Raw genomic sequence first — 19059 nt, 5'->3', positions numbered from 1 at the left:
GCACATAGGCACGCACATGCAGAGGTCAAAGCAGAACTTTGTTTTTCTTCCTCTTTCAATATATACTTATTGCCTTGATGACTGAAAAGGAGAGATATGAAAAAAATCAACATAGATACTGGAAAAATCCCTTATAATAGGAATGCTACAAAGAGGAAATCAATTCCTCATAGACATTTAGTTATTTTTCACATCTAAATAGCATACACATTGTTCTTCATGCTAATGGTGCATAGATATAAATACATGCTGTTATACTGGATAAATTCTTTTATTAATATTCTACAGTTTATCACTCTAATAAAGAAGAATGCTCAGCATCTTGAAGGCCTTGCTGTTTAATTCTGTCCTCAGATTGACATGGTGGAAGGAGAGAAATGATACTTGCAAGTTGTCCTCTGGTCTATATGATGAGACATGCATACACATATACATATAAAAATAAAATTTAAAAGGCAAAGACATTTTACAGATATATTTATAACATTTTCAAATGTAATAGTACAAAGAAAGCCAATCTTTAAATATATGATCTCTCATGTGTGCCAAATAAACACTCTGAAAAACGACATAGGCAGTTTTCAACCAAATCTTGCTGGTGGAACTTTTGTGCATGTAATATTTGTAAAAGTATATTGTATATCTCAATGTCTTTTGTAAGGCATTTGGATATCTTTCTTTCTCAAATTTTACATAAATGGATTTAACATGGTGAGGATCATGCTATAAAAGATGTAAACCATTTATCACTGTCAAAGGAGTGACTGGACTGGGGCTAACCACTGTCAGAAGGGACTCACAGGTGAAAAACGCCTTGTGTCTCTCCTCAGAAGAGTTCATCGTGAGAATGGAGATGAGGAAGAGCAAGTAAGATACAGACACAGGATGACCAGAAGAAAGGACATTGAAATAAAATCTACCAAGACCACCATGAGCGTTTCAATTTCATGAGTGATTGAGAAGGTCAAAGATCACAAGGGGACGCTGTCACAATAGAAATGATTGATGATATTATAGTCACAAAAGGCAAAGTGAAAGTATTCATGGTAATTAGAAGAAAAACAAATGTGCAATACAAATTAAGGATAACTATCAGTGTGTCCAACACCCATTTTAATATGATGACTGTGTAGAACAGAGACTTACAGATGGCCATATATTGATCATAGGACATTGAAGATATAATAAAAACTTTACTAATTATATCTCCAGATGCTCTACAAATTTGCAATTCTACCAGCAATGGAGGAGTGTACCCCAATTTCCACATCCTTTCCAACATTTGCTATTGCTTGAGTTTTTGATCTTAGCTATTCTGATTTTTGCAAGATGGACTCTCAGAGTCACTTTGATTACCATTTCCCTGTTGACTAAGGGTGTTGCATATACCCAAATGATATTCCACCATACTACAAGAGCACATGCTCCACTATGTTCATAACAGCTTTATTGATAAAAGCTAGAAACTGGAATCAACCCAGATGTCCCTCAATTAAAGGATGGATACAGAAAATGTAATTCCTTTAAAGAACGGGATACCAGGATAGTAAAAAGGACCATTGCCAGGGTTGGTGAGCAATAGAGAGAGAAATAACAGGAAATAAATGTTCTGGTCATGGAAATTTAAAAAGGAGTGATTTTTAGGGTGTGGTAAGGAAGTAAATGGTGCAGATGGGAGGAAGTTAAGGGGCAATAGATACAAGAGATCTGATAGCATAAATCGAAAATGGAGGGCTGTTAAGGAAGAAGAAGAAGGAGTAAATGCAGATAAAACAGGGAGGTGTATAAAATATCATGGATGCTTGCAAATCCGTAAGGAAACATATATGAATGATTTAACTAAGTAAAGACCTTTTAGCACGTTTCTCCTCTGGCTTGAGAAACTTCCCTTCAGGAGATGAGAACTAGATTACAAATCATAATATCAGGCGTAAGAAGTCCTGGTTTGATTTGTTGACCATGGCTGTCAAAGAGACTCCCAAACGTACCACCTTTTAATTTACTCTTAATTATACCAAGGGGGTGGAAGGTAAGTTCCTATTGCTACAGATTCAGTGCAATTCAAAAGTTATGCCTGAGCTAGAATTGTCCTGAACAGCTCCTCAATTTGGATTAGCTTTCATAATACCAGACAACATTTTGAAAGCTTTCAAATTAGAGAGCCAATGGTCTGTCCTCTTTACTTGTGATGCCAATGAATATTAATGAATAGCATGTCTCAATAACTCTAAAAACACACAGTGAAAACTGCTAGCTCTGTAATTGGTCCTAATTTTTCTCAATGAAAAAGAAACCAAAACTGTTATTGAAAATAATTAAATCAACTAATTAGTACTAATGAAGTCAAGTTATTAAAGGAAAGTTCACAATTATTAATTTTCTTTTTATTTTAACTAGATATTTTCTTATTTTACATTTCAAATGTTATCCCCTTTCCTGGTTTCCCCTCTAAAACCCCTCTATCCCCTCCCCACTACCCCTGCTCACCAACCCACCCACTCCTGCTTCCTGGCACTGGCATTCCCATATACTGGGACATAAAACCTTCACAGGACCAAGAGCCTCTCCTCCCATTGATGACAGACTAGGCCATCCTCTGCTGCATATGAAGCTAGAGCATCTGACAAACATCTGTCCTTATATCAACAGATAAGTGTGGTCTTTACCTCTATCAAATATCAAATACATGTCTCTTTGCAACAGATAAAGATCATTAAAGAGGACTGTAATACATCAAAGTTCAATGATTTACAGACCATTTTCAATGAATATTCCTGCATTTAAGATTCAGGGACCATTGCAGCAGAGCATTAGATAGATTGTAAGAGTCAGGAGAACAGGGCACTTGTCTTGAACCTGAGTCTCCAAGTAATTTTAGAAAATATTCCCATAATGTCTTACAACATGACAGGCTAAATGTGTGCTGAAGAATTGTGGCAATGGAAATTTCAAAGTTGACACAGAAAAGCCCATCTGTCTCCAGCACTATGAAAGAACTACAGGCATTAAAAAACGTGGAAGCAGAGGAAAAGTTTTGCCCAGGGAAGAGCACACTTGTTCATCCAACATAAAATAAATCTCCCTGAAAATATATAAACAAGTAATAATATAGTGTCTCAAGGGGCTATGTTTGTGAATAGTTCTACACATAACTATGTGTATAACAACAATTAATGAACAAAAGAGTTCATAAATTTGAAAGAAAGAAAAAATCAGTATATTGAGTGTGTGGAGAATAAAAAGAATAATAAAGAGAATAAAAGAATAAAATATGATTTAACTATATAACTGAAAAATAAAAAAAAATTAAATGAGCAATATAAAAATCTTCTGTCTCTCTCTCTCTCTCTCTCTCTCTCTCTCTTTCTCTCTCTCTCTCTCTGTGTGTGTGTATGTGTGTGTGTGTGTGTCACTCTCTGTTTCTCTCTGTCCCTCTGTCTTTCTGTCTCTCTCTGTCCCTCTGTCTGTCTGTGTCTTTCTGTCTGTCTCTGTCTGTCTGTCTGTCCTGTCTGTCTCTGTCTCTGTCTCTGTCTGTCTCTGTCTCTGTCTGTCTCTGTCTCTCTGTCTCTCTGTCTCTCTGTCTCTCTGTCTCTCTGTCTCTCTGTCTCTCTGTCTCTCTGTCTCTCTGTCTCTCTGTCTCTCTCTCTCTCAATTAAGTCCTCTCTTTCCTGTCTCTTCTCTTGAGAGTTAAGCACTTTCTATCTTTGACTCATTCAGTCAAATTTCTCTGAATGGTCACTTTTTCTGCCCATCTTCTTCTACATACTCACTTTACCTTCATTAATCTTGATTAAAGTTGTCTACTAAGGGTGTGTCTGTATTCCAGCCAGAGGGATTAAAGGTATATTATTCACAGACCCAGAAGTTCTTGGAATATGATCCCTTTCCAGAAGAGCCTTTTGCTGGATTATAATTCCTCTAAAACTGTGGCAAATTTTAGTCTTGTTCTATGGATCTAATAAAATTAGACATTCTACCTCTCCTGGCTATGATACATACAAAAATCAACTTTCATTTTTCTAATTTGCAGGACCCATTGAGCTATTCACCAACCTGACTAATCTGGATTTCTATGGATTCATCTGTTTGCTATTGTGAAGGTAGTTTCTGCTGAAGGGATGAGAAAAGTTCTCTCTATATGTGGCTCTCTTCACAAGAGTGTCCATTTAGCATGGAACAATCCTCTTTATGTATGTGAGACTGAGTGCCATCTATGCTTTGATGTATGACATGATAGAGTTGTTACTTTACACCACTTTGTTCCCCATGCTGAAGATCATCTTTATCTACAGTCTGGTGTAAAAGAGTTCATGAAAAGGCTCGTGGAGATATGTTGCTTTTTAAGTAAAGTACATATTTACAATTAGAATAAACATAAATAATAATACTGACTATATTTCTCTGTTGTCAGAATCTAGAAAACAAATGTTCGTTTTATGCTACAGTATATTATTTCTTGTTATATCATTAAATAAAAGGTTGATTAATTCATCCATGTTCTATTTTAGTACATACATGTCATGTCTCTTCTACCTTGATAAGTATTTCCAAAACATTCATTTATTTACTGTGCTGAATACATTTTCCCTCCAGGATTGTGGAAGAGTCATTTTAGGAGACATTTTTCTTTATTCATCTCCATATGGAGATCTGTGCTCACTAAATATATTCTAATAAAATATTAGTCATTCTTCTTTTAAGAATTACATTTAGTAACTTATGTCCAGGTACAGACTCTTCAGATTCACATCTACCCTTTTCTATATTCTCTATAGCAAAATCCTGGATATTTCTATTATGAACTTTTCAAATATTCCCCTGTGAAAATAAAAAAAAAACCAAAAATATCCTAGAGAGCTATAATATTAATAGTTACTTATGAAATATTTATTCAAAGTACTTTTAAGGATAATTCTTTAGTGAAAGGAATAACGTTACTGACAATCACAGGTCTATTTTAATGTATAAAACTAAAGATCATAGAGAGTAGGGTATACTTATGAGTATAACAAAATATCTGGTGAGGAAAATATTTAAAATCCATTAAGATATTATGTCAAGTTGTACTGTAAGAACACACAACTAACACTGCTCTTATTTTAGTAACCCAGAAGCCAAATGGGAAGAACAGTTATATGAACCTGTGAGTATTAACCTAACATTGTGTCAAAACCATACCTTAATGCACACTATTGAAAATGCTAGAAAAACTGAAAACCTTTATTTCCCTTTATGAATTATTTATGTTATGAATAAGCTAGATACCATAACGCATTTTAAATTTATTTGATAGTTATTTTAGAACTTTTAATTCAATGTGAAAATTAAGTATATTTTGGTAGTGAGGTGGTATGAATAATGACCCCTATAGGCTTACTCATATATTTGAATGCTTAGACACAGGGAATTGTCACTATTTGGGAAAGATTGGGACTTGTAGTATTACTGGAGTGGTTGTGGTGTGTTTGGAGAAGTTGTATCACTGCAGGTGGGCTTTGAAGTTTCAAAGACCAATCCATGACCTGTGTCATTCATTTCCTGAGACCTGACTCAGGTCTTGACTTTGACTTGGAATTTTTAACTAATTCTCCAGCACCATGTGTCCCTGTGTGTACCCATGTGTCCTGCAATAATGATAAAAGACTAAACCTCTGAAATTTTACGTAAGCCCCAATGAAACGTCTTCCTTGTGAAGAGTTATTATAGTCATTGTGTCTTTCGTATCAATAGAACATTTACTACGACAATTAGCAAATGTGAAATGTATATATTTTTCAGCCTGACTAAGCAGTAAGATAAAGTAGTAAAGAATAACGAGAAAGTAGGAAATGCAAAGAAAGATGAACAGGAGTAAGGACAAGTCTATACAAAGTAACAATATTAATTTCAATGATTCTTAGGTTCCATTAAATGAACAAGGTGAAGAAGTAGGAACCAGATAGAAATTACACTGAGGAATGTAAAGTGAGTTGAGGGAGGAGTAAGATGGATGTGGTTTAATAGCCTATGTGAAACTTTCAGTCTTACTTAAATATAAGATGAGTAAAAAGTACTCTATAGGATTGGTTTTTATAGCTGGATAATTTGCAGAACAGTAATTTTTCATGGGTCTGTCAGAGGTTTAAAGGTCCACACATAAGAGTAACACGAATTCAATGTGACTTAGTTCTCAAAGACAACATATGAGACATGAAGAAAATGACATTTTAATGTGGAAGAAAAATGATGTGCTGCCATTGTAATATTGTTTAATTAGATATAATTTGATATAATTTCATGGGCAAGAAGTAGAACAATAGAGCTTGATGTATAGCTAAGACTATAGAATAAAATTTCTCATTAGAATGAATAACAAAATAAAATGTTGTTAAACAAGTGTTCTGAAGCATATTTTTCCAGTTTTTTTACTGAGTTTGCAATTATAAGTAAATCATTTGTCCCTTATCCTTTGCTCCTTCCAAACCTTTCCATATACACATCCTTGCTCTCTTTCACAATAAGCTCTCGTTTTTCATTAGTTATTACAGAACAAATTGTATATGTATTATATATATATATATATATATATATATATACACACACATATATATAATTTGAAAATACAAGTTTCACAGTCTATAAAAGAAAACACACACACATATACACATATGGTTTATATACATATAGTATATATATATATTAGGACTGACTGGAGAAGGCTATTCTCCTACTCTAAAATATTGATATTTATATGATTAACATTTCTTATAGTCAAGGTAAACAATGTACATATATTTTTTTAATGGATCTAAGAGAAAGTGTCTTAAAAATGCTGGCAATTAAATATGTATCAATAATCATTGTGTCCATAATAAATATTGTTTTCAAGTTTCAACATTAGTGCATATGAGGAAAAGAGATCTATAAATTAACATGTAGGAGAGTGAGGTTAGAGAAGGTAAAAGGAAAATTGGTAACAATCGCTACCCCTAAAAAATATCTCATAGAGGTCACAGTCCATGAACTCAGAAACCATGAACATGGAAACTGTACTAGTCAAATCTCTCCAAATAAAAAGAAATATTAGAAAAAATATATGTATCCACATATCTGTGCATTGTGCAACTGTGTGTGCATGTGCATACACACATGTGTATACATGTTCATGTTAAGGAACATACTTATGAAATGATGGAAGCAGGAAAATATAAAATCATTTTGAAATTTTGAAATTATTTTTAGATTTTATTGGATATTTTCTTTATTTACATTTCAAATTTTATCCCCTTTCCAGGTTAACCCTCCAAAAAAAAAACACCCTTCCTATCCCCCTGGTCATGAATCCACCTACTCCTGCTTCCTGGCTCTCATTCCCCCACACTGGGGCATAGAGCCTTCACAGGACCAAGGGCCTCTCCTCCCATTGATGTCTGACTAGGCCATCCTCTGCTACATATGCAACTGGAGCCATGGCTCCCTCCATGTGTTCACTTTGGTTGGTAGTTTAGTCTCTGGGAGCTCTGGTTAGTTCATATTGTTGTTCATCCTATGGGGCTGCAAACCCCTTCAGCTTCTTAGGTACTTTCTCTAGCTCCTTCATCGGGGATCATATGCTCAGTCCAATGGATGGCTATGAGCATCCACTTCTGTATTTTTCAGGCACTGGCAAAGACTCAGGAGAGAGCTATATCAGGTTACTATCAGCAAGTACTTGTTGACATCCACAGCAGTGTCTGGATTTGGTGATTGTATATGGTTTAGATCCCCAAGTGGGGCAGTCTCTGGATGGTCATTTCTACAGCCCTACTCCACAGTTTGTCTCTGCAACTCTGTTCATGGGTGTTCTGTTTCCCATTCTAAGAAGAACTGAAGTATCCACACTTTGGTCTTCCTTCTTCTTGAGTTTCATGTGTTTTGCAAATCGTATCTTGGGTATTCTGATTTTCTGAGCTAATATCCACTTAACAGCAAGTGAATATCATGTCTGTTCTTTTGTGATTGGTTTACCTCACTCAGGATGATATCATTCAGATATATCCATTTGCCTACAAATTTCATAAATTCATTCTTTTTAATAGCTGAGTAGTACTCCATTGTGTAAATGTACCACATTTTCTGTATCCATTACTCTGTTGAAGGACATCTGTGTTCTTTCCAGTGTCTCGCGATTATAAATAAGGCTGCTGGGATCCATCCCATAATCAGCTTCCAAACGCTGACACCATTGCATACACTAGCAAAATTTTGCTGATAGGACCCAGATATAGCTGTCTCTTGTGAGACAATGCCAGGGACTAGCAAACAGAGAAGTGGATGTTCACAGTCAGCTATTGGATGGATCACAGGGCCCCCAATGGAGGAGCTAGAGAAAGTACCCAAGGAGCTAAAGGGAACTGCAACCCCATAGGTGGAACATTATTATGAACTAACCAGTACCCCAGAGCTCTTGACCCCAGCTGCATTTGTATCAAAAGATGGCCTAGTCGGCCATCACTGGAAAGAGAGGCCCATTGGACTTGCAAACTTTATATGCCCCAGTACAGGGGAATGCCAGGGCCAAGGGGTGGGGGTGGGTGGGTGGGGGACTGGGGGTGGGGGAGTGTATTGGGGACTTTTTGGATAGCATTGGAAATGTAATTGAGGAAAATACCTAATTAAAAAAAAAAAAGAAATACAAAAACAAAAAAAATAAGGCTGCTATGAACATAGTGGAGCATGTATCCTTATTATAAGTTGGAACATCATCTGGGTATATGCCCAGGAGTGGTATTGCTGTATCCTCAGGTATATGTTCAATTTTCTGAGGAACTGCCAAACTGATTTCCAGAGTGGTTGTACAAGCTTGCAATCACACCAGCAATGGAGGAGTGTTCCTCTTTCTCTATTTCCTCGCCAGCATCTGCTGTCACCTGAGTTTTTTTATCTTAGCCATTATGACTGGTGTGAGGTGGAATCTCAGGTTTGTTTTGATTTGCATTTCCCTGATGATTAAGGATGTTGAACATTTTTTTTAAGTGCTTCTCAGCCATTCAGTATTCCTCAGTTGAGAATTATTTGTTTAGCTCTGTACTTCATTTTTTAATAGGGTATTTGTTTTTCTGGATTCCAACTTCTGGAATCCTATTGGATTTAGGATTGGTAAAGATCTTTTCCCAATCTGTTGGATGCCTTTTGGTCTTATTGACAGTGTCTTTTGCCTTACAGAAACTTTGCAATTTTATGAGGTCCTGTTTGCTGATTCTTGATCCTTCTTTCTTCCTTTCTTTCTTTCTTTCTTTCTTTCTTTCTTTCTTTCTTTCTTTCTTTCTTTCTTTCTTTCTTTCTTCTTTCTTTCTTTCTTTCTTATTTTATTTATTTGTTTGTTTGTTTGTTTATTTATTGGTTTTTTGAGAAAGGGTTTCTCTGTGTAGCCGTGGCTGACCTGGAACTCATTCTGTAGACTAGGCTGGCCTTGAACTCAGAAATCTGCCTGCCTCTGCCTCCCAAGAGCTGTGATTAAAGTCATATGCCACCTTTCGATTCTTGATCTTACAGCACAAACCATTGGTGTTCTGTTCAGAAAATTTTCCCCTATGCCCATATACTTGAGGCTCCTCCCCACTTTCTCCTCTATAAGTTTCAGTGTATCTGGTTTTATGTGGAGGTCATTGATTCACTTGGACTTGAGCTTCGTACAAGGAGATAAGAATGGATCGATTTGCATTCTTCTACATGCTAACCATCAGTTGAGCTGGCACCATTTGTTGAAAATGGAAAATGCTGCCTTTATATTCATACATATACATATGCATATACACACACACATACACATATACATACATATATATATTTATATATAAATATTAAATATATATTAAATATATATATTTCCTATGCAGTCAAAACATGTATCAACTAGGAAGAATTATTATGTTTAAGTAAAAAACTAATTTTCTTCAAATTATTCAATTTGACATGCTTTGTTTTGGGAGTGATCAAACCAAAACCAGATTTTAATTTAATTTAATTTTAAACATACTATTTCACTGACTAGTGCATAGTGACATTTTAGGAGACAACATGGAACAATTGGAAAAGAAATAGATTTTTATACTTTCAACAGATATTTGCCTTTAGATAGATATGGTTGGGAATGGAATATAAATTCAGAAACAACCAAACAGTAGGAACAACACAAACAAACAAACGAAAAGAAAGAAGGGGAGAAAGAGAGAGACAGAGAGAAAGAGACAGAGAGAGACAGAGAGACAGAGAGAGACTAAAATTGCCTACTCTATGAACTCAAGTAATTGAAATTTAACTCTGCAGCAGAACTAATACTGCTGTATTTCACTGGGCAACATTAACAGTATACTGTCTCTTTCATCTCTCCTGTCATCATTTCTTATCCTAATTCCCATATCCTCTCTCTTTTATTGACATTCTCATGTGCATGCATCTAATTCTCATACCATCTTGATGAAGGATAATTTAAATCCAAAAAAGTAAATTATATTTAAAGACGCTGAATTCCATCTGTTTTATAGCATTTTCACAAGGCTGTGAACTCAACATTACATAAGTAAAATTAGAGGTGGACCTATGACTGCATGAGTGGAATGTCTTTCCTATGTGAAAGAACATTAAGTTTAAACAAAGACAGAATTGCTTCAGTGTAGTCATTTTCAGTACTTAGTTTATTTTCCTAAGGTCATTCCCTTTGTTTATCTTTTTTCTTTTCTTTTCTTTTTTTTTTTTTTTTTCAAATGAGGACTTTCTGTCCCAGTGAAGAACTTGAATTCTCCCAGGGGCTTCACTGTGGCCTTTAAAAGTTCTATAGGATGGGTTTTGTTCACATGTGTTATGACTTGACCATTATCTAACTGACCAAGCAGCTCAATTTTGTAAGTAAGTGTATGCTTTTTCTTTATTTATAAGTGTTTTAAATGATACAGTGCATTTCAAGTTTGAATACTTAATATGTCTGAGTACTCAAATACAATATAAAACATCCTATTTAACAGAGTTGTGTTGCAAATTGAGCCAATAACTTCTAAAAAGAAAAATGGATAAGGATGAAGAATCATCCACATATTTTGGAAATAACTCTCACGTTTGTTTTAATGTTTTTGATAAATTAATTAGAGTAGAAAGATAACTTTCAGTGAGTTTTTATGGATAGGATTTTTCCTCAATCAATTTTCTGTAAATTTTATTTCTGACACAGTTGTTAAAATCTTATTATATTCATTTTACTGACCATGTATTAAAGTAATTTTAACCACTTCTTTTTCCATTCTTCACGTTTTTTAAGTGCAGTATATATCATCTAATATTCCAAACAGAAATATTATCTTCTTTATTTTATGAAGCTATATTTTCAGATATTAAAGGAGAGAATGAAGACATAGTATAGTCATGGAGAAAATATGCAGTGGGCTGGCATGGAATTCAAATACTGAATGCTGCTTTATTTACTAGATGATAATCTGGCAAAGTATATTGTACACATATTTAAACCATAATTTCCTTTTTATAAGATGATATTACAAAATATATTTCATAAGTTATCATGTATATCAAATAAGAGAAATGTCCACATTATCTATAAATAACCTATTATTGTTGTGCTTTATCATCTTCACAATTTTACTATAATTTTTATCTTGGTTTTAATATTTCCAATATTATTGCCATTGATTTCATCGTGAGGTTTGAGACATTTATTTTTAACTTATATTTTTTGATTGAGAATACTATAGTTTAAATAACTCATGCATACATTTTTGCATTTTGCATTTATATTAAATGAAATTAGATAGAGAATTTGTAGTATTACTACACAAAATTTCTACTATCTTTAATTGTAACTGAAGAGAAATATTTATTCAACTTTAATCTTCAAAAATTATCCAGCTTTGGTGTTTCCTTGCCACAAAATTCTAACAGTGACCCATACAATGAATCAAGAAAAGCTCTTTAGAAAGAAAATTCATATCAATGTATAAACCATATTCTTTTTTCCAATATATGGGAAAACTATTTTTACTAAAATTTTTATTTGCCAAAGAATTAGGATAATTTAATTAAACCAATATTTATTGTACTAATATTTTCCCAGACCAGAAAAGTAGCTACATAGATATACTTTTTTTCTTATACAATAATGAAGAGAGTCACTTTATTTAAATTCAAAAGAAGATATTATGATATATACATTTTTCCTGTTTTGGTTTCACTAATGGTTCAGTGTATTATTTGAGCAGTAAGTTAACATGCCTGCAACATTATGTTACAAGGAATAACATTTCAGACTTGTAGTTTAAACATATATATCCTGTAAGTTATTAAAATGTTTATTCAAGTAAACACATCTTAATGGATCCATAAAATTCTCTTCAGTTACCTGTGTTTATGTGGTAAAAGGAGTCAACTGTGACCACATTAATCTTAATTAGAATTTTTCTAAACTCACACTGTCTGTAAATGAGGCTTCTCACAGAGTCTAATATCAGGATTTAGACTGAGTGCACTTCTTAATCCTCTACACTTGCTTTATCTCAGATCTTAGAGTAGAAAATAAAATTGTAGAATTGCAGGATGTGTGACATTCCTTTGGTGAATAACAATCAAGATGAATATAGTTATGTTTGTTTAGCATACTATAAACAATTTTGAAACCCCATTTCCATATTAATTATTTCTACTGTGCTTAATCCCTTCCCTCTCTAGTAAGCATGTCTGAATAAATTCCATTGCCAATCTTGACAGATAATGAGAAGGAAGAAAAGAGAGATAACAGAAGACTATTACATGTTTTTTCAAGTCCATAAATTTATATTGTGCAGATTTGTGTAATTAACTGATGAGATGATTTTATAGGCTAATTATTAAAATAATTATCAAAACAAAATAATATATTAACATATTTTCATATATTCTTAATTTTAATATTTAAATTATTTATGTTTACACAAATGAAATTTGGTTATGTTTTTATATTTTACTCTATATATGAAGTATTAAATGGTTTTTGTTCTGTAAGTATACATTTGAAAGCATAATCTATATACTAGAACAAAACACGCACATAGAATTTGAAGACCTTCTGGGACAATGTAATTACATAACTCCCTTCCTGTTTTAAAATTACTTAAATTCTTTTTATTGATTTTAATAATCAATTTGACAAGTTTTACCGTGCTTCATATTATTAGTGCATATGTTTACATTAGTGAATGACTCCTATATTTCTATGTTCAAAATTTTAGCATTTTTAAATTTTTTGACCTCTGACATGGATTTATTGTACAGAAATCACCCCATGAGTATTAAATAGGATCAGTGAATTATATTATTTAAATTATTTAAAATTATTTAAAATAACTTCTTTTTCAAAACCATTACTATAATTTTTCACATTAAAATTTAACAGTGATAGAAGTATAGTATCTTATGTTAAAAATCTAAAATACTAAGGAAGAATATTTCATGTACTTACAGCTAAAGGAGAACTACTATACAAGTCTGTGCTTTTTGTTATAACAATTTGAAAGTGAAGTAAATTCTACCTATATTCATGAAAATAGAATTTGGTGAACAAACAGACCCAGGACTATGGTAATATCAATGGAAACACTACAACGGAAGGGTGAGGGAATTTTCATGGGACTTATCCTAAATAGATTCCAGGTAATTAATGCATTTCCAGGAAAAGAGAACTAGTTCCTCCCAGGTGTAAAACTGTTAAGGTTGTCCAGTTGTCCAGGGCAGAGTGGTCATCCCTGAAATCATATACACACAGAAAAGAAAAGTGGACCCAGAGGTTGTGTTTTAATAATTGTACATTCCTATTTACATTTGTAAGAACAATAATAAAAGAAAAATCAGCTATCAAGTTGGGAGTTTGTGTAGTGACACATAGGAGATATTTAACAGTAGTATACCTGAATGAGGTGAAGAAGGAAACGGAGAGAACATGATTCAATATATTTCAATGAAATATATTGAAATACATACATACATACATACATATATACACACATAATATATACATAAACAAAATTTTAAAAGAAAATGCAGTATAATGAAAATAATTTTTTAAAGTATAACTTGAACAGAGTGATGGAAAACTATTTAAATAACAAAGCTACTTTAGTTGTTGGATTTTTAACTTTACATGTAAGTGTAATTATCTTTTTCCTTTACCCCTTATAGTGAAATCTCTACAATTTCATCAAATTATTTATCATTGTTCCTCTCATTACCCTATGGTGGTCACGATGCCCTAAGAATCAAACATAGACACAGTTTTATAGGAACTTTCTGGGGAAATAGAAATACGTAAATAAAAACCAGAATGGAAAGGATCACCTCAGCTGTGGATGTCCATAATATTCCATTAAAGAACATGACTGAAGCCACCATGTTTATTCTCTTAGGATTCACAGATGACTTTGAACTCCAAGTCTTCCTATTTTTACTGTTTCTTGCTATTTATCTCTTCACTCTGGTAGGAAACTTTGGACTGGTTGTTTTGGTCATTGGGGATTGTCGGCTACACAACCCCATGTACTATTTCCTAAGTGTTTTGTCTTTCCTGGATGCTTGCTATTCTACAGTCGTTACACCCAAAATGTTAGTCAACTTTCTAAGTGAAAATAAGTCCATTTCATTCCTTTCATGTGCAACCCAAATGCTTCTCTTTGTTTCGTTAGGAACCACAGAATGCTTTCTCCTGGCAGCAATGGCTTATGACCGATATGTAGCCATCTACAACCCACTTCTGTATACAGTGGCCATGTCACCCAGAGTATACCTGCCACTCATCATTGCTTCCTATGCTGGTGGAGTTGTGCATGGTGCTATCCACACAGTGGCCACTTTCAGTCTCTCCTTCTGTGGATCCAATGAAATTAAGCATGTCTTCTGTGACATCCCTGCATTGCTTGCTCTTTCTTGTTCTGATACCCACACAAATGAGCTTCTAGTCTTGTACTTGGTGGGCTTGATTGAGATTGTCACCATTCTGATTGTCCTGGTCTCCTATGGATTCATCCTCTTTGCCATTCTGAACATGCATTCTGCTGAGGGTAGGAGGAAAGTGTTCTCTACATGTGGCTCTCACCTCACTGGAGTCTCTATTTACCATGGTACAATCCTTTTCACTTATATGAGGCCTAGTTCCAGGTATGCCTCAAATCATGACATGGTAGTGTCAATATTTTACACCATTGTGATACCCATGTTGAATCCTATCATCTACAGTTTGAGGAACAAAGATGTAAAAGTAGCATTTAATAAATTGTGGAGAAAATGTGATTCATAATTAATGTATAGTTATATAACAAAACAAAATTACTTTGTTAATTCCAATTTACATGAAATATACATTGCTACAAATTACAAACATGCCCTGGTTTAATTAGTAGTGTCTTATATGTTTATGATTATATTAAAATCATTAATATTCTTTTTCATGTAGCATTTTTTTTTCGAGACAGGGTTTCTCTGTGTACTTTGGCTGTCCTGGAACTCATGTTGTAGACCAGGCTGGCCTGGAACTCAGAAATCTGCCTGCCTCTGCCTCCCGAGTGCTGGGATTAAAGGTGTGTGCCACCACTGCCCGGCGTTCATGTAGCATTTTTAAATAAAAAAATTTTCTCCTGTATATCAAATTACTTTGAAATAATTTATAACTATTTTATGTCAAGCTGTTCTTAGGTACTACTATATGATTTTTTGTATGTTTCTATTAAATAGAGACTGTATACACAAGAGCCTTTGATTAAATAATTGTCATGTAGTTTGTGGTAAACTGTTAACTTGAATTATGTAACATAGAGCCCATTCAAGATTCTTTATGGAGTATTTCTCATAGAGTACTTTCTTTTCTCAAAAAAATCTCTCACAGAGTGACATACATTCAAGCTGTAACATACACTTTGTGTTCTTGGGCTTATTATTGCAAGTAAATTTTTTTCCTGCTAGCAAGTCATTTCCTTGACACTCACATGAATTAATTGGATCCATTATAAACCTACTACAACACAGTCATAATATTTGTTGATGATTCTTGTTACTGGTACTATTAAAATAAAAAAAAACATAAAATTAAACGTAAGAAATAAATACTCAAACACACACATATGCACATTGCTCAGTTGCTAGACTTGATTAAACTGTCTGTTTGTCCATGAGATACAACCATATATTGTCATTCAGCAAAACTTATGTCTATTTTAAAAGTACACAGAATGAAAACTAACACACTGTACTGTTATATCCATCTACCTTTTTAACTTAACTTTATTCTAATATTTTCTTCTTTAGTAGAAATTTGGTGTAGAAATCAATATTTTTTCCAAGAAAACACTGTTTACTTCCAAGTTATTTTATGCTCTGAAATAATCAGAAAAATCTAACCAAAGCATTATAATTAAAGAACATTTTACTTTTACAATAATTTGTTGAGCTGGAGAAATGGATCAGTGGTTAAGAACACTGGCTGTTCTTCCAAAGTACCCAGGTTTAGTTTTCAGCATCCACATGGCACCTCACAACTCGCTGTAACTCTCCAGTATCTGTATCTGACACATACACACACACACACAAAAGCACATAAAAATGTGTTTGTTACATTTATTCTCCCTCTCCCCCTCTTCCCTCCCCCTCCCTCTCCCCTCCCCCTCCCTCTCCCTCTCCCTGTTCCCTCTCCCTCTCCCCCCCTCTTCCTCTCTTTCTGTGTGTGTGTGTGTGTGTGTGTGTGTGTGTGTGTTTATGCACACACATGCATGGTTGAATGCCATGGTACATGGGTGAAAGCCAGAGGACGACTTGGGGACAGGAGTCTATTCTATTCTCTATTCTCTCCTTCTACCATTGATATCACTTAGATACCCTCAGATTGGTATGCACCAGGCCTTTATCTCTATCAAGCACATTATCGACTTATCCATCTCATAAGCCCATATTGTTCTTTTGGTTTGATTGTTTTTCACTGATCTATGATTTTCTTAATGTTTATAAATTATTTCGTCCACTTTTGAGGGTGTAATATAATTAGATCTCCTTCTTTCCTTTCTTCCAAACAAATTCTCCCACACATTTCTCTTCACCCTCTTTCGAATTCATGTCCTCTAGTTACAAGGCCACTCCTACATACAATATGCAGTAACACACACACACACACACACACACACACACATACACGGAGAGAGGAGAGAGAGAGAGAGAGAGAAAGAGAGAGAGAGAGAGAGAGAAATGAACACACTCACACACACACACACACAGAATAATGTTCTTTTTGAGAATTAAATTTGAAATGTGACTTTGATGTCTATGAAAATGATTACTTGATAACAGTGGTTTCTTGTTTCACTTGATCAGTTATGCTGGGAGAACCCATTCATTTCTACTATCCAATAAGATTTTGCTGGAAAAAAATGCACTAGGTGAGTTTGGGTGAATTGACCAAGTTAATAAAGACAAATGAATCATGTTTTCTCTAGCATGTGGGTCCTCCTTGTGTATGTTTAACATGGAGGTCATTAAATTCATAAAATAAGGAAAAGGTCAGTGAGGTGGAATTCCTTAAGGGACATGAATATAAAAGAATGGAGATGCAATTAAATTCAAGGGGAAATTTGAAAGAACATGGAAATCAATAGTCATGGATGAAGGGGTGTTTATATGAAAATTCAGTACAGAAAACTAAAAGCTAACATGTAAAATGAATTTAAAGGAAAAGATCCTGCTTAGATGAAAAATGATGTTCCTAGACACTATGGGTTATTAGTATAAGGTGTGAGATGCATCCATAAAAGTCATTGGTTATAGAGACACAAAAGGCTCCAAAAAATCAATAGCTCTTACAATTCCTCTTGACTGTCCACCAGAAATGATAATAAGACCCTATTACTAAAGCCAGCATAGATCAGAGTTACATAGTATTGAAAAATCAAGCTACAACTATTTATTTTCTTGCTACCTACTAGGTTAAACACTTACTAGAAGGATCCTTTGGAGGCTAATGAAGGAAAATATATCAACAATCTTAAACAGCTTTAATTCTACAAACTACAATACCAACCTTCTAAGCATGATTCCCATTGGTGCAATAGTGGTATTAACTGATGTATACTTAAATTAACTGTTCTCTGATTTGACTTAATGGGAGAAGGGCTCACTGTATACTCTTCAATACTGAATTACTGGTCTGAAAGATTCTGGGAGAGTAGGAGTCATTATCTTCAGGTCTGTGCCATAGTTGGGCTCACCAATTCTGCTATCACTAAGAGTGTTTTCTTTAATATCAGTACATTCTTAAACAGAAAAATAACACATAAAAATAACACTTCTCACATTGAAAAAGACAGAAAATCCTGAGAGATAGCTTACCACTATCTCACAAATTCCCATCTAAAAGCATTATATTATTAAAAGTCTCTTTTAAAAAACTTCCCAATTATGTCCCATAGCAGAACACTTGTAATAGTAGATCATGTGGTCAAATTAAAATATTTTACCTCTTTTCAACTCATAAACTTCTCACATGAAAACTAAATTTAATCTATTCAAATAGGTTCAAATATTCTCCATTCTCTCCAAATAAATTCAAAGTTTAGTTAAATCATATAGAAGTGAGACAGACACAGGACCCAATTTGACCTAAATGATATTTTCTCCTACAGTATCCCAATTAAGTCAAACATACTATATGCTTCCAAATCATAGGTTAGGCTAATGTCAAGGAAAAAAGTCACAATGAAGAGATGTCTAACAAGTGAGTTTAATACCCAGTTGACAAACAACATAATAGTTAATTTGTATTGTGTTTACTAGGTCCTTCTGTGCAGATTATTGTGATATCCCACACTTTGTTAATCCTCCCTTATGCTTGACTGAGAAGCTGAGTAGAACATATATATTTCAGCTCTTGTGCATTGAAGTAGCATGCTATGGCATTCCTGGGACAGACTACTGAATCACACTGGTGACTGGATAGTCTTCAAATCTTTTTTTTTTTTTTTTCAATTTTTCTTTTTTTTTTTTTATTTTTATTTATTTATTTATTTATTTTTTAATATTTTTATTACATAT

At 33.9% G+C, this 19059-nt stretch overlaps 1 protein-coding gene across 1 annotated transcript; it reads left to right on the top strand.

The window, feature by feature from the left end:
- The first annotated feature begins 14317 nt into the window (after nucleotides 1-14317).
- Nucleotides 14318-15290, top strand: LOC110290079 (olfactory receptor 5T3-like). The gene is given in 2 exon segments (XM_021156565.3): nucleotides 14318-15271; nucleotides 15273-15290. Coding segments are annotated over 2 exon segments (972 nt in total).
- The last annotated feature ends 3769 nt before the right edge of the window (nucleotides 15291-19059 follow it).

The sequence above is a fragment of the Mus caroli genome, unplaced genomic scaffold (genome assembly GCF_978045245.1).
Source record: "Mus caroli unplaced genomic scaffold, Mus_caroli_1 scaffold_2, whole genome shotgun sequence".
In the NCBI taxonomy this organism is placed as follows: domain Eukaryota; kingdom Metazoa; phylum Chordata; class Mammalia; order Rodentia; family Muridae; genus Mus; species Mus caroli.
The sequence above is the reverse complement of the archived record's forward strand: the minus strand, read 5'-3'. Positions and strand labels throughout refer to the sequence as shown.